Source organism: Nerophis ophidion, linkage group LG08, assembly GCF_033978795.1.
Source record: "Nerophis ophidion isolate RoL-2023_Sa linkage group LG08, RoL_Noph_v1.0, whole genome shotgun sequence".
Lineage (NCBI taxonomy): Eukaryota > Metazoa > Chordata > Actinopteri > Syngnathiformes > Syngnathidae > Nerophis > Nerophis ophidion.
The window spans coordinates 77,921,007-77,936,381 of NC_084618.1; the positions used below are offsets into that span (position 1 = coordinate 77,921,007).

The 15,375-nt window shown below is 41.1% G+C and overlaps 1 protein-coding gene across 3 annotated transcripts in view; it reads right to left on the bottom strand.

Annotated features, from left to right (window-relative positions):
- Positions 1-15,375, bottom strand: part of pald1a (phosphatase domain containing paladin 1a) — a 400,383-nt gene that overhangs the window by 303,936 nt on the left and 81,072 nt on the right. For all 3 annotated transcript variants that reach the window (XM_061909782.1, XM_061909781.1, XM_061909780.1), the window contains exons 4-7: positions 10,489-10,668; positions 10,250-10,414; positions 2,815-2,975; positions 2,656-2,731 (exon numbers count right to left, since the gene is read on the bottom strand). In XM_061909782.1, the coding sequence (XP_061765766.1) occupies positions 2,656-2,731; positions 2,815-2,975; positions 10,250-10,414; positions 10,489-10,668 (582 nt within the window). The remainder of the gene's footprint in view (positions 1-2,655; positions 2,732-2,814; positions 2,976-10,249; positions 10,415-10,488; positions 10,669-15,375) is intronic.

Here is a 15,375-nt window from a genome sequence, read left to right on the forward strand (position 1 = left end):
GAGGATGTCGTGGTGGTTTGTGCAGCCCTTTGAGACACTCGTGATTTAGGGCTATATAAGTAAACATTGATTGATTGATTGATATATACACACAGGGTCCATTGCCAGGGTTAATGTGGTCAACATGTATAAAATAAAAACTAAATAAGATAAGGCTCAGAAAGTTTCTTAACAATACTTTCTACATATAAAGTGCTTTTTTTAATGATTGATTGATTAAGACATTTATTAGCCTGGCTAACTTGGCAGTAAGAGAATATATGGGCTCATTGTTCTTTCACCATAGAAGTGGGTCAAAATCTATTTTTAATGCAATATGGACTTAGATCTGCTGCTATAAAAACATTTGTTATTGCTTTAGCCCTGCCTGACTCGCTTGAATGTGACGCTTCAAATGGGTTAGCATGTTTTATGAGAGTAGCGTATGTGTGTGTATGGCCCTTTAATATGTAACAGCATGTGAGGTCAGTGAGTGTGTGGGCGAGCGAGGTGAGGGAGCTTGGCGTGAGAGCGGGAGTGGCTAGTGTTTTGTTGGATTAGCTGTGTGCAAGACCTCAATAAAGCCGCGAATTGCAACTAATTGCCGGACTCTTCATTTACCCTGGAGTCCGGAGCTGTGGAGACCCACTACCGGGTGGAGTGAAGGGTGTTGCCCCCGAGAATAAATCAGCCATGGAGGAGTGTCTACCCTGCGCTGCTCGACTACGGTCTGGGAGCCGGAAGAAGGAAAGGTGCAACACATGGTTGACGTGTTGTTAGAAGCAGCTGCTGAACAATCTCGGCAAACCTCCGTCCTCCATTGTTGTATCGCGCAGCTAAAGTGTTCCCAAACGGGAGATCTTAATGAGGCAGGAGGGTCTTCCAGCTCTGGCTTTTACATGTTGTCCTAGCCCCGTCGCTGCTAGTTCAATACACCTCCGAACCGAACCAAAACGGTTCAATACAAATACACGTACCGTTACACCTCTAGTAACTAGTATATCATGCTAAAGCGCAGATTCCAACCTTTGAAATGCTTTGTATAGTTTTTTTAGCCCTGCCTGACTCGCTTGAATGCGGTGGTGACGCTTCAAATGGGTTAGCATGTTTTATGAGAGTAGCGTATGTGTGTGTATGGCCCTTTAATATGTAACAGCATGTGAGGTCAGTGAGTGTGTGGGCGAGCGAGGTGAGGGAGCTTGGCGTGAGTGCGGGAGTGGCTAGTGTTTTGTTGGATTAGCTGTGTGCAAGACCTCAATAAAGCCGTGAATTGCAACTAATCGCCGGACTCTTCATTTACCCTGGAGTCCGGAGCTGTGGAGACCCACTACCGGGTAGAGTGAAGGGTGTTGCCCCCGAGAATAAATCAGCCCTGGAGGAGTGTCTACCCTGCGCTCCTCGACTACGGTCTGGGAGCCGGAAGAAGGAAAGGTGCAACACATGGTTGACGTGTTGTTAGAAGCAGCTGCTGAACAATCTCGGCAAACCTCCGTCCTCCATTGTTGTATCGCGCAGCTAAAGTGTTCAATCAATCAATCAATCAATGTTTACTTATATAGCCCTAAATCACTAGTGTCTCAAAAGGCTGCACAAACCACCACGACATCCTCGGTAGGCCCACATAAGGGCAAGGAAAACTCACACCCAGTGGGACGTCGGTGACAATGATGACTATGAGAACCTTGGAGAGGAGGAAAGCAATGGATGTCGAGCGGGTCCAACATGATACTGTGAAAGTTCAATCCACAATGAATCCAACACAGTCGCGAGATTCCAGTCCAAAGCGGATCCAACACAGCAGCGAGAGTCCCGTTCACAGCAGAGCCAGCAGGAAACCATCACAAGCGGAGGCGGATCAGCAGCGCAGAGATGTCCCCAGCCGATACACAGGCGAGCAGTACATGGCCACCGGATCGGACCGGACCCCCTCCACAAGGGAAAGTGGGACATAGAAGAAAAAGAAAAGAAACGGCAGATCAACTGGTCTAAAAAGGGAGTCTATTTAAAGGCTAGAGTATACAAATTAGTTTCAAGGTGAGACTTAAATGCTTCTACTGAGGTGGCATCTCGAACTGTTCCCAAACGGGAGATCTTAACGAGGCAGGAGGGTCTTCCAGCTCTGGCTTTTACATGTTGTCCTAGCCCCGTCGCTGCTAGCATGTGTACTCGTTCAATACACCTCCGAACCGAACCAAAACGTTTCAATCCAAATACACGTACCGTTACACCTCTAGTAACTAGTATATCATGCTAAAGCACAGATTCCAACCTTTGAAATGCTTTGTATAGTTCAAGACTGTCATACGGCAGTCATTTGAAAACATCACTGCACACCATAATGGCCGCCACAGTTTCCATCTTAAAGATCGATAAAAATTATTAGGGAATGTCTGGCGGTCCAGACTGAAAAGCTTAACGGGCCGCATGTGGCCCACCGTGCCTTCATTTGTCTAGGTCTGCACTATAAGCATCATCCATGGTCATAGACCTGAAGTACACACATTGTCCAAAATATAGCGGCAAATTTGTTGCAGTAAGTTTGTCAGATATTTATAAGACCCCGTGGACTGGATTCCTAGTCAAACTGTATGCGTCTCGTGGGTCAAACTGAAGACGCAGGCGGGAATATTCCAAGTATTAATTACAACACCACCGAATAAGGACTGGGGGACTCACCCTGAGTATGTTCACAAAAGCATCAATGTCTTCTTCCAGTGGGGCGCCCTCTACTGGTAGTGGTAATCTATAATATCTGAAGTAAAAAAGCATGACAAACGGGGTCTATAATGTAATCTGCAAGCATATTCACAGACGAAGAGGAACGACGTGAACCACCTGTAGGCCGGCATGGTAAACACGGGCCTCTTGTAGACCTCCTCGGTCACGTGGATGTCTTCCTCGCACGAGATGACCGTCTTCTGCGGCTCGTCCTTCAGGTACTCGATGTCGTTGTAGACGTAGAAGACGTTGTCGTTGAGTTTGGAAAAGTCATAGAGCTGCGGATAAAAAAAACAAATCTCATCCACTCAATAATAGGATATGTAGAAAACAATTTGAAATGAATAGCAAAGGGTTCAATCAATCAATCAATCAATGTTTATTTATATAGCCCCAAATCACAAATGTCTCAAAGGACTGCACAAATCATTACGACTACAACATCCTCGGAAGAACCCACAAAAGGGCAAGGAAAACTCACACCCAGTGGGCAGGGAGAATTCACATCCAGTGGGACGCCAGTGACAATGCTGACTATGAGAAACCTTGGAGAGGACCTCAGATGTGGGCAACCCCCCCCCTCTAGGGGACCGAAAGCAATGGATGTCGAGCGGGTCTAACATGATACTGTGAAAGTTCAATCCATAGTGGCTCCAAGACAGCAGTGAGAGTCCCGTCCACAGGAAACCATCTCAAGCGGATCAGCAGCGTAGAGATGTCCCCAACCGATACAGGCGAGCGGTCCATCCTGGGTCCCGACGAGCGGTCCATCCTGGGTCTCGACTCTGGACAGTCAGTACTTCATCCATGGTCATCGGACCGGACCCCCTCCACAAGGGAGGGGGGGACATAGGAGAAAGAAAAGAAGCGGCAGATCAACTGGTCTAAAAAGGAGGTCTATTTAAAGGCTAGAGTATACAGATGAGTTTTAAGATGAGACTTAAATGCTTCTACTGAGGTAGCATCTCGAACTGTTACCGGGAGGGCATTCCAGAGTACTGGAGCCCGAACGGAAAACGCTCTATAGCCCGCAGACTTTTTTTGAGCTCTAGGAATCACTAATAAGCCGTAGTCTTTTGAACGCAGATTTCTTGCCGGGACATATGGTACAATACAATCGGCAAGATAGGCTGGAGCTAGACCGTGTAGTATTTTATACGTAAGTAGTAAAACCTTAAAGTCACATCTTAAGTGCACAGGAAGCCAGTGCAGGTGAGCCAGTACAGGTATATATGTATGTATATATGTATATAAAGGTATATACAGTACAGGTATATATGTATGTATATATGTATATAAAGGTATATACAGTACAGGCGTAATATGATCAAACTTTCTTGTTCTTGTCAAAAGTCTAGCAGCCGCATTTTGTACCAACTGTAATCTTTTAATGCTAGACATGGGGAGACCCGAAAATAATACGTTACAGTAGTCGAGGCGAGACGTAACAAACGCATGGATAATGATCTCGGCGTCTTTAGTGGACAAAATGGAGCGAATTTTAGCGATATTACGGAGATGAAAGAAGGCCGTTTTAGTAACGCTTTTAATGTGTGACTCAAAGGAGAGAGTTGGGTCGAAGATAATACCCAGATTTTTTACAGAGTCACCTTGTTTTATTATTTGGTTGTCAAATGTTAAAGTTGTATTATTAAATAGAGGTCGGTGTCTAGCAGGACCGATAATCAGCATTTCCGTTTTTTGGGCATTAAGTTGCAAAAAGTTAGCGGACATCCATTGTTTAATTTCATTAAGACACGCTTCCAACTGACTACAGTCCGGCGTGTTGGTCAGCTTTAGTGTTGTACGGTATACCGGTATTAGTATAGTACCGTGATACTAATGAATCGTATTCGGTACTACACTGCCTTTTAAAGGTACCGGTCCCCCACCCCGCACCCCCGTCGTGACATTGCTGGTTTACAAGCAGAGGAGCATGTTCGGCAACGTAGAAACACGGAGTACTTAAAAGTAGAAAATGTGTGTAGACAGAAAAGGGAGAATGGATCTATTTTAGGCCCCATCCTGCTCGCTCTTTATCTCTTCCCTCTTGGAGATATTTTTAAGAAACATGGAGTGTTTTATCACTTTTATGCAGATGACTGCCAAATTTATATGGCGATTTCAAAAAGCCACGGCCCCCTGACACCACTTCTTAACTGTCTATGCGACGTCAAGGCTTGGTTAGCCCGGAATTTTTTAATAATGAATGAGGGAAAAACGGAAATTTTAGTTTTTGGTCCGGCCCTCACTGACTTGGGACCGTTGCAAAATGATGTGCGTCCCAAAGTCACCAGCCTTGGCGTCACTATAGACAGCCATTTTAAACTAGACAAACAAGTCAATGGCGTTTTAAAATCGTGTTTTTATCACCTTCGTCTTTTAGTAAAGGTTAAACCGTTTTTATCTTTCAACCTTTTTGAACAAGTGGTGCATGCTTTTATTTCAAGTGGCCTGGACTACTGCAATGCACTTTATGCTGGCATTAGCCAAAAAGCTCTCTCCCGGTTGCAGTTAGTCCAGAAGGCGGCAGCACGACTTTTAACAGGGGCCAGGAAACGCCAGCATATAACCCCAATTCTTCACAGTTTGCACTGGCTCCCTGTTCATTTTAGAAGTGATTTTAAAACATTGCTGTTTGTTTTTCAATCAATCAATCAATGTTTAGAATAGAATAGAATAGAATAGACAGTACTTTATTGATCCCTGGGGATCAATAAAGTACTTTTGGTACCGATACTAAAATATAGGTATCGGGTAGGGATGCACCGAAATGAAAATTTGCGGCCGAAGCCGAAACCGAATAAAATTTAAACGCTCGGCCGAATAATGAATGCAGTTTTTCAAAAAAAAATTATATTGCATAAATAGCCTAGAATACATTTTTAGACATGCTTTTCAAATAAAGTACATTTTTATTGAATATTGACATTTTTTTTAATATTCCAGTAGCCTTTGCTTTTCAAAAAAAGCACAGTTTTTCCATATTAGGCCTTCAAACAAAACATGCATTGCAAAAAAAAATAAAGTGCATTAAAGTGGATAAACTCACAACAAATGAATTATTGTCCTTTTGGCAAAAGTCTGCTTAGCCACAGTAGATATGCTAATAATGTAAACAGAAGGTTCAAGTAAATCTCAATTAAGTGTGTGCTTGTAACCTTTGATTGATTGATTGATACTTTTATTAGTAGATTGCACAGTTCAGTACATATTCCGTACAATTGACCACTAAATGGTAACACCCGAATACGTTTTTCAACTTGTTTAAGTCGGGGTCCACGTTAATCAATTCATGGTACAAATATATACTATCAACATAATACAGTCATCACACAAGTTAATCATCATAGTATGTACATTGAATTATTTACATTATTTACAATCCGGGGGGTGGGATGAGGAGCTTTGGTTGATATCAGAACTTCAGTCATCAACAATTGCATCAACAGAGAAATGTGGACATTGAAACAGTGTAGGTCTTATTTAGTAGGATATGTACAGCCAGCAGAGAACATAGTGAGTTCACATAGCATAAGAACAAGTATATACATTAGAAGTACATTTGAGTTGTTTATAATCCGGGGAGATGGGATGTGAATGGAGGAGGGTATTAGTAAAGTGTTGAAGTTGCCTGGAGGTGTTGTTTTAGAGCGCTTTTGAAGGAATATAGAGATGCACTTACTTTTATACCTGTTGGGAGTGCATTCCACATTGATGTGGCATAGAAAGAGAATGAGTTAAGACCTTTGTTGGATCGGAATCTGGGTTTAACCTGGTTTGTGGAGCTCCCCCTGGTGTTGTGGTTATGGCGGTCATTTACGTTAAGGAAGTAGTTTGACATGTACTTCGGTATCAGGGAGGTGTAGCGGATTTTATAGACCAGGCTCAGTGCAAGTTGTTTTACTCTGTCCTCCACCCTGAGCCAGCCCACTTTGGAGAAGTGGGTTGGTTTGAGGTGTGATCTGGGGTGGAGGTCTAAAAGTAACCAGACTAGCTCATTCTGGGATGTTTGGAGTCTGGATTTGAGGGTTTTGGAGGTGCTGGGGTACCAGGAGGTGCAAGCGTAATCGAAGAAGGGTTGAATGAGAGTTCCCGCTAGAATCCTCAAGGTGCTTTTGTTGACCAGAGAGGAGATTCTGTAGAGGAATCTCGTTCTTTGGTTAACCTTTTTGATCACCTTGGTTGCCATTTTATCACAGGAAAGATCAGCCTCTAGAATGGAACCTAGGCAGGTGAGCTCATCCTTCCTGGTGATAACAATGTCACCCACTTTTATAGTGAAGTCACTGACCTTCTACCTCATACACTTATACAGGTACACAACACATCCCAGGCCAGAACAGATTTGTCAATAACAGTACTTCAGCTTCAGAATAAAATGAAGGAAACTAAATATGTATAAAACAATTTTAATTTAATTTATTTTAATATAAATACCTTTAGCCCGGTCTATTTGCTACAATTCAAACATCCTGGTGAATGCGCCGGATATGGCTGCTGCCGTATGGGACCCTCTGAACTCCTGTGAGTGAAGTACAATCTTTTGTAACTTGAAATCCTCGTCTAGCCATTGTTCGGTTAAACTCAGCATGCTGGTGGGGCTGACATCCGTGCTCCATATGTCTGTCGTGAAGCTGAAGTGAACATCATTATCTTTAACCAAGAGCTCGTGGACACGGGCTGCAACACTGTCTTACATCTCCGGTAAGCACACATCAGAGAAATAGCGTCTGCTCGGTATCGTGTAACGGGGCTCAACGAGTCTCCGAAAGCCAATGTCCTCCACAACACAAAACGGTCGATCATCCAAAGCCATAAACTCCATTACCTTCTTTGTAATCCCGTTTGCTTTGGCACTGTCAGTGGCAAACTTTTTCGGCCGCAGCCGTCTCTCTCTCGTACTCGGCATGCTTTTCTGGGTGTTTGGCTTTTAAATGATCAATTAAAGCAGTAGTGCTGAAGGTCTTTGCTGAGGCACCTCCTCCAGACAATTCGGCTGAACTTTCGTTGCAAACTGCAATTATTTTGTCCCTTTCCGACACTTTAAAGGGGAACATTATCACAATTTCAAAAGGGTTGAAAACAATAAAAATCAGTTCCCAGTGGCTTGTTGTATTTTTTGAAGTTTTTTTCAAAATTTTACCGGTCCCGGAATGTCCCTAAATAAAGCTTCTTGAATTAGTACGCTTGCTTTTGTGGTCCTATTTTGTGTTTATCATATCGCGTTTTTGTGCTTGCCACCATCTTTTAGCATTCCATGCATATACTGATCTCTGGACCCTCTGCCAAAAGTTTCTTCTAGCTTATCTAGAACAGTGGTCCCCAACCACCGGGCCGCGGCTCGATTGGTACCGGGCCGCAGAACAATTTTTTGTATTTTTAATTTTTTTTTTTTTTTTTTTTTTTTAATTAAATCAACATAAAAAACACAAGATACACTTACAATTAGTGCAAACCCCCCAAAAAAATCCCTTTTTCATGACAAAAAAATACAATAAAATAAAATAAAAATAAATTATCAAGGGCAGCTACAAAAAGGTTGGGGACCACTGACTCAGGGGACCCTTTCACTTACCACCATCCTTAAATGGATATCGACTACTGTTGCAATCATAATATGGTATTGTGAATAAACCAGAAATTTGTCCTCTGCATTTAACCCATCCCCTTAATCACCCCCTGGGAGGTGAGGGGAGCAGTGAGCAGCGGCGGTGCCGCGCCTGGGAATAATTTTTGGTGATTTAACCCCCAATTCCAACTTTTGATGCTGAGTGCCAAGCAGGGAGGTAATGGGTCCAAAAAACGCAAAATTAAGTCTTTGTTACTTAGAACACGTTTCCCATACTAAAGTCTTACCAAAAACATAAAACTTTGTCTTGAATGTGTAAAAAAAAAAAAAAAGGAGGGTTCGGTGAATGCGCATATGAAACTGGTGGGGTTCGGTACCTCCAACAAGGTCAAGAACCACTGTTTTAAGGGTTTTGGTCCTAAATGATCTCAGTAAGATATTACAGCTTGTTGCTGAGATTTGATGATTTATATTGAGTAAAACATGCTTAAAACTAAAATATAAACTGTTGTAAAGCTGCGTCATCAACACTCACAAGTATAAAACTACTTTTTTTAAAGGGGAACATTATCACAATTTCAAAAGGGTTAAAAACAATAAAAATCAGTTCCCAGTGGCTTGTTTTATTTTTCGAAGTTTTTATCAAAATTTTACACCTCCCGGAATATCCCTAAAAAAAGCTTTAAAGTTCTTGATTTTCGATATTTGCGATGCGACTGTCCATTTCCCTGTGACGTCATACAGTGCTGCCAATACAAACAACATGGCGGCTACCACAGCAAGATATAGCGACATTAGCTCGGATTCAGACTCGGATTTCAGCGGTTTAAGCGATTCAACAATTTACGCATGTATTGAAACAGATGGTCGGAGTATGGAGGCAGATAGCGAAAACGAAATTGAAGAAGAAATTGAAGCTATTGAGCGAATAGCTATTGACGCTATTCGGCCACAGCGTGGGTGTACCTAATGAAGTGGCCCATAGCATGGCTGCCTTATTAGCATCGCCGGTAAAATGTGCGGACCAAACGATCAGGACTTTCGCATCTTGTGACACTGGAGCAACTCAAATCCGTCGATTGGTAAGTGTTTGTTTCGCATTAAATGTGGGTATCTAGTTTCAAATGTACATACAGCTAGCGTAAATAGCATGTTAGCATCGATTAGCGTAGCATGTTAGCATCGATTAGCTAGCAGTCATGCCGTGACCAAATATGTCTGATTAGCACATAAGTCAACAACATCAACAAAACTCACCTTTGTGATTTAGTTGACTTAATGGTTGCAAATGCATCTGCAGGTTATCCATACATCTCTGTGCCATGTCTGTCTTAGCATCGCCAGTCAAATGTGCAGACACTCTGGCAAATTCAATGGGGGTATGGCGGCAGATTTCTTGCCGGTGGTGCAACTTGAATCCCTCCCTGTTAGTGTTGTTACACCCTCCGACAACACACCGACCAGGCATGATGTCTCCAAGGTTCCAAAAAATAGTCGAAAAAACGGAACATAACAGCGCTGAGACCCGGTGTTTGTAATGTGAAAATGAATATGGCGGGTGTGTTACCTCGGTGACGTCAGATCGCTAAAAGGCCGATAAACAGAAAGGCGTTTAATTTGCCAAAATTCACCCATTTAGAGTTCGGAAATCAGTTAAAAAAATAGATGGTCTTTTTTCTGCACCATTAAAGTATATATTGACGCTTGCATAGGTTTGGTGATAATGTTCATCTTTAAAATATCTCCACACTGCTGACATTTTTCCAACGGCGCCGGGTTACAACGTCACCGCACGTTGGTTGATTTCGTCACCGCGTCAAAAAATTGCGTCACGCGCCACGGCTTTGCTTTTAACTCATTCCACCGAAGGGCGAATGTGGCTTTTTTTGCCATATTCGGCCAAATATATCCGGTTACCGATTAATCGGTGCATCCCTAGAATCGGGACAACACTAGAATAGCAGGTGGTGTGTTTGTCACCTCCTTCCTGATGGTGAGCTCCAGGTTTTCCACCTGCTCCTCTTCTTTCAGGCCATGGAGGTTCTCATGGAGGTTTTCCTTCCTCCTGGGGGTGTAAGGGGCGAAGTCTTCGCCGTTGCGCAGGAAGACCACCGGCTCCTCCCGCACGCAGAAGAAAATGACCTCCTTTGGAAACAAAAGACAAACATCAGCGACTTCATAGCTCGACTTTTACAAATGACTCCAAACACGGCTGCCACCTGGTGCCCTTGCCCTTGGAGCTTCTTCAGAACCTGTTTGAAACCATTCATGCTGGGCTGACCCATCCCGTACAGCGGGTAGGACCCATTGACTTGGCGGAAGTTGGGCGCCCCGCAGGTGCTGGTGGTACTCAGGACATCCGCTTTGCTGTACACATCTTGCACCATGAAGTACTCGCCCTAGGAAGACAGGTGAAAGAAGATCATGGTTAAGTTCCTGCTGCCCTCTAGTGGCTTCTTAGCTACCCCGCAGCATTGCGTCAGTCGACACTGTGGCTTTTTCTTCACTACTTTTTAGTGAGTGGAATATGTTACCAACGTAATTGCAGGGTAAGAAGTGTGTTGATTACTGTGCTTTTCTCTTCACTTTTTCCTCCAGTGATGGCACAAAAATGCAGTGGTAAAAAGGGAGTTTTTTGATTAGATTAAATTACCCAATATTTAGGTATTTTAGAGAAAGCAGGGAATTAGGCAAGATAATTTCAAAAGGGTTTCTGGAGATATCAGAAAATCAAATTTAATGTTTTTTGTTTTTTTTGTCCTGTCCAGCTTCTCAGGCAAACCATATAGTTGATGCAGATGCCCATATCTGCTGTACACATTTACTTTACAAGAGAGAAGTGTAGGATACTTCTATTGTTGCCTTATTTGTATTTGACTTTATTAAATGGATTTATATTATTATTTGGTGCAGCCGGGCCGGAGCAGGAGAGGATAGAAAGGGAGACATAGAGGTGGAAATTGGTGGGACGAAAGGGGGATAAGACAGAGACGACAACAACAACAGCAAACACAACAAAAACAACAATAGAACAACATCAGCAAATAGGATATGTACAAATATGGCGGGCGGACGGACGGACGGACGGACGGACAGACAGACAGACAGACAGACAGACAGACAGATAGATAGATAGATAGATAGATAGATAGATAGATAGATAGATAGATAGATAGATAGATCAATGTTTATGGGTAGACAGACAGACAGACAGACAGACAGACAGACAGACAGACAGACAGATAGATAGATAGATAGATAGATAGATAGATAGATAGATAGATAGATAGATAGATAGATAGATAGATAGATAGATAGATAGATAGATCAATGTTTATGGGTAGGTAGACAGACAGACAGACAGACAGACAGATAGATAGATAGATAGATAGATAGACGGATAGATAGATAGATCAATGTTTATGGGTAGGTAGACAGACAGACAGACAGACAGACAGACAGACAGACAGACAGACAGACAGACAGACAGACAGATAGATAGCTAGATAGATCAATGTTTATGGGTAGACAGACAGACAGACAGACAGACAGACAGACAGATAGATAGATAGATAGATAGATAGATAGATAGATAGATAGATAGATAGATAGATAGATAGATAGATAGATAGATAGATAGATAGATAGATAGATAGATAGATAGATCAATGTTTATGGGTAGGTAGACAGACAGACAGACAGACAGACAGACAGACAGACAGACAGACAGACAGACAGACAGATAGATAGATAGATAGATAGATAGATAGATAGATAGATAGATAGATAGATAGATAGATCAATGTTTATGGGTAGGTAGACAGACAGACAGACAGACAGACAGACAGACAGACAGACCGATCGATCGATGGATAGATCGATCAATGTTTATGGGTAGACAGACAGACAGACAGACAGACAGACAGATAGATAGATAGTACTTTATTTCTCCTTAAGGAATCAATAAAGTACTATTTAGTTATCTATCTAATAGAGTCTGCTTCTCTTTCTTCCTCTCTATTTATCTGCTTTCTTTTGTATTAGAAGTTATCATTACATATACCGTATTTTTTGGACTAGAAGTCGCAGTTTTTTTCATAGTTCGGCTTGTGTGTGAAATTATAAACACATCACTGTAAAATATCAAATAATATTATTTATCTCATTCGCGGAAGAGACGAAGAAAATGTCAGCAATCGTCACACACACGTCAACCAATAAGAATTCAGCGGGGGAGGGTCATGGCAGAAGTGCATTGTGGGTCATGGAATGCTAACAACTATATGCTATATGCTACTGCCGTAGCTATTAAAATGTATCATTTCATCGTTGGCGGTAATTTATAAAACCTGATAAGGGCTGAACAAAAATTGACGGAAAAGGAAATCATGTAGTGCAGATTACAAGCTGGATGTAGTGAAATATGCAGCAGAAAAGGACAAGAGGAAGCGGCGCATACCTTTGGAGTTGGCAGAGTTGTTTAGAAGCGACATCGAAGAAGAAGATTTCATGGGATTTATGGATTAGGAGTGACAGATTGTTTGGTAAACGTATAGCATGTTCTATATGTTATAGTTATTTGAATGACTCTTACCATAATATGTTCCTTCTCTGTTGGTTATTTATGTGTCATATAAAGTACACTTATTCAGCCTGACGTTCACTATTCTTATTTTATTTTAAATTGCTTTTCAAATGTCTATTCTTGGTGTTGTGTTTTATCAAATAAATTTCCCCCCAAAAATGCGACTTATACTCCAGTGCGACGTATATTTGTTTTTCCTTCTTTATTATGCATTTTCGGCGGGTGCGACTTATACTCCGGAGCGACTTATACTCCGAAGGATTCGGTATTATGAGACAAATATTGGCTACCTTATTCTTGTAATTATACACACTTCGATACACGAATCTCACTTGAGTTTTTGAGTTTCGGACCAACTTTAGAGTCAAATCTTTCAAAAAAAAAAGTGCTTGAAAATAATATTTAAAAGCCTTCTAGACCTGATGTTGGCGTTTATTCAGCCTGTTGTTCACTATCCTTCATTCTAAATTGCCTTTCAAATGTCTATTCTTGGTGTTAGATTTTCTCAAATAAATTTCCCCCAAAAATGCGACTTATACTCCAGTGCGACTTATATATGTTTTTCCGTCTTTATTATGCATTTTCGGCGGGTGCGACTTATACTCCGGAGCGACTTATACTCCGAAGGATTCGGTATTATGAGACAAATATTGGCTACCTTATTCTTGTAATTATACACACTTCGATACACGAATCTCACTTGAGTTTTTGAGTTTCGGACCAACTTTAGAGTCAAATCTTTCAAAAAAAAAAGTGCTTGAAAATAATATTTAAAAGCCTTCTAGACCTGATGTTGGCGTTTATTCAGCCTGATGTTCACTATTTATTTATTTTAAATTGCCTTTCAAATGTCTATTCTTGGTGTTGTGTTTTATCAAATAAATTTCCCCCCATAAATGCGACTTATATATGTTTTTCCTTCTTTATTATGCATTTTCGGCCGGTGCGACTTATACTCCAAAGCGACTTATACTCCGAAGGATTCGGTATTATGAGACAAATATTGGCTACCTTATTCTCTCAATTATACACACTTCGATACACGAATCTCACTTGAGTTTTTGAGTTTCGGACCAACTTTAGAGTCAAATCTTTCAAAAAAAAAAGTGCTTGAAAATAATATTTAAAAGCCTTCTAGACCTGATGTTGGCGTTTATTCAGCCTGATGTTCACTATTTATTTATTTTAAATTGCCTTTCAAATGTCTATTCTTGGTGTTGTGTTTTATCAAATAAATTTCCCCCAAAAAATGCGACTTATACTCCAGTGCGACTTATATTTGTTTTTCCTTCTTTATTATCCATTTTCGGCGGGTGCGACTTATACTCCGGAGCGACTTATACTCCGAATGATTCGGTATTATGAGACAAATATTGGCTACCTTATTCTTGTAATTATACACACTTCGATACACGAATCTCACTTGAATTTTTGAGTTTCGGACCAACTTTAGAGTCAAATCTTTCAAAAAAAAAAGTGCTTGAAAATAATATTTAAAAGCCTTCTAGACCTGATGTTGGCGTTTATTCAGCCTGTTGTTCACTATCCTTCATTCTAAATTGCCTTTCAAATGTCTATTCTTGGTGTTAGATTTTCTCAAATAAATTTCCCCCAAAAATGCGACTTATACTCCAGTGCGACTTATATATGTTTTTCCTTCTTTATTATGCATTTTCGGCCGGTGCGACTTATACTCCGGAGCGATTTATACTCCGAAGGATTCGGTATTATGAGACAAATATTGGCTACCTTATTCTTGTAATTATACACACTTCGATACACGAATCTCACTTGAGTTTTTGAGTTTCGGACCAACTTTAGAGTCAAATCTTTCAAAAAAAAAAGTGCTTGAAAATAATATTTAAAAGCCTTCTAGACCTGATGTTGGCGTTTATTCAGCCTGATGTTCACTATTTATTTATTTTAAATTGCCTTTCAAATGTCTATTCTTGGTGTTGTGTTTCATCAAATAAATTTCCCCCCAAAAATGCGACTTATACTCCAGTGCGACTTATATTTGTTTTTCCTTCTTTATTATGCATTTTCGGCGGGTGCGACTTATACTCCGGAGCGACTTATACTCCGAAGGATTCGGTATTATGAGACAAATATTGGCTACCTTATTCTCTCAATTATACACACTTCGATACACAAATCTCACTTGAATTTTTGAGTTTCGGACCAACTTTAGAGTCAAATCTTTCAAAAAAAAAAGTGCTTGAAAATAATATTTAAAAGCCTTCTAGACCTGATGTTGGCGTTTATTCAGCCTGATGTTCACTATTTATTTATTTTAAATTGCCTTTCAAATGTCTATTCTTGGTGTTGTGTTTCATCAAATAAATTTCCCCCCAAAAATGCGACTTATACTCCAGTGCGACTTATATTTGTTTTTCCTTCTTTATTATGCATTTTCGGCGGGTGCGACTTATACTCCGGAGCGACTTATACTCCGAAGGATTCGGTATTATGAGACAAATATTGGCTACCTTATTCTCTCAATTATACACACTTCGATACA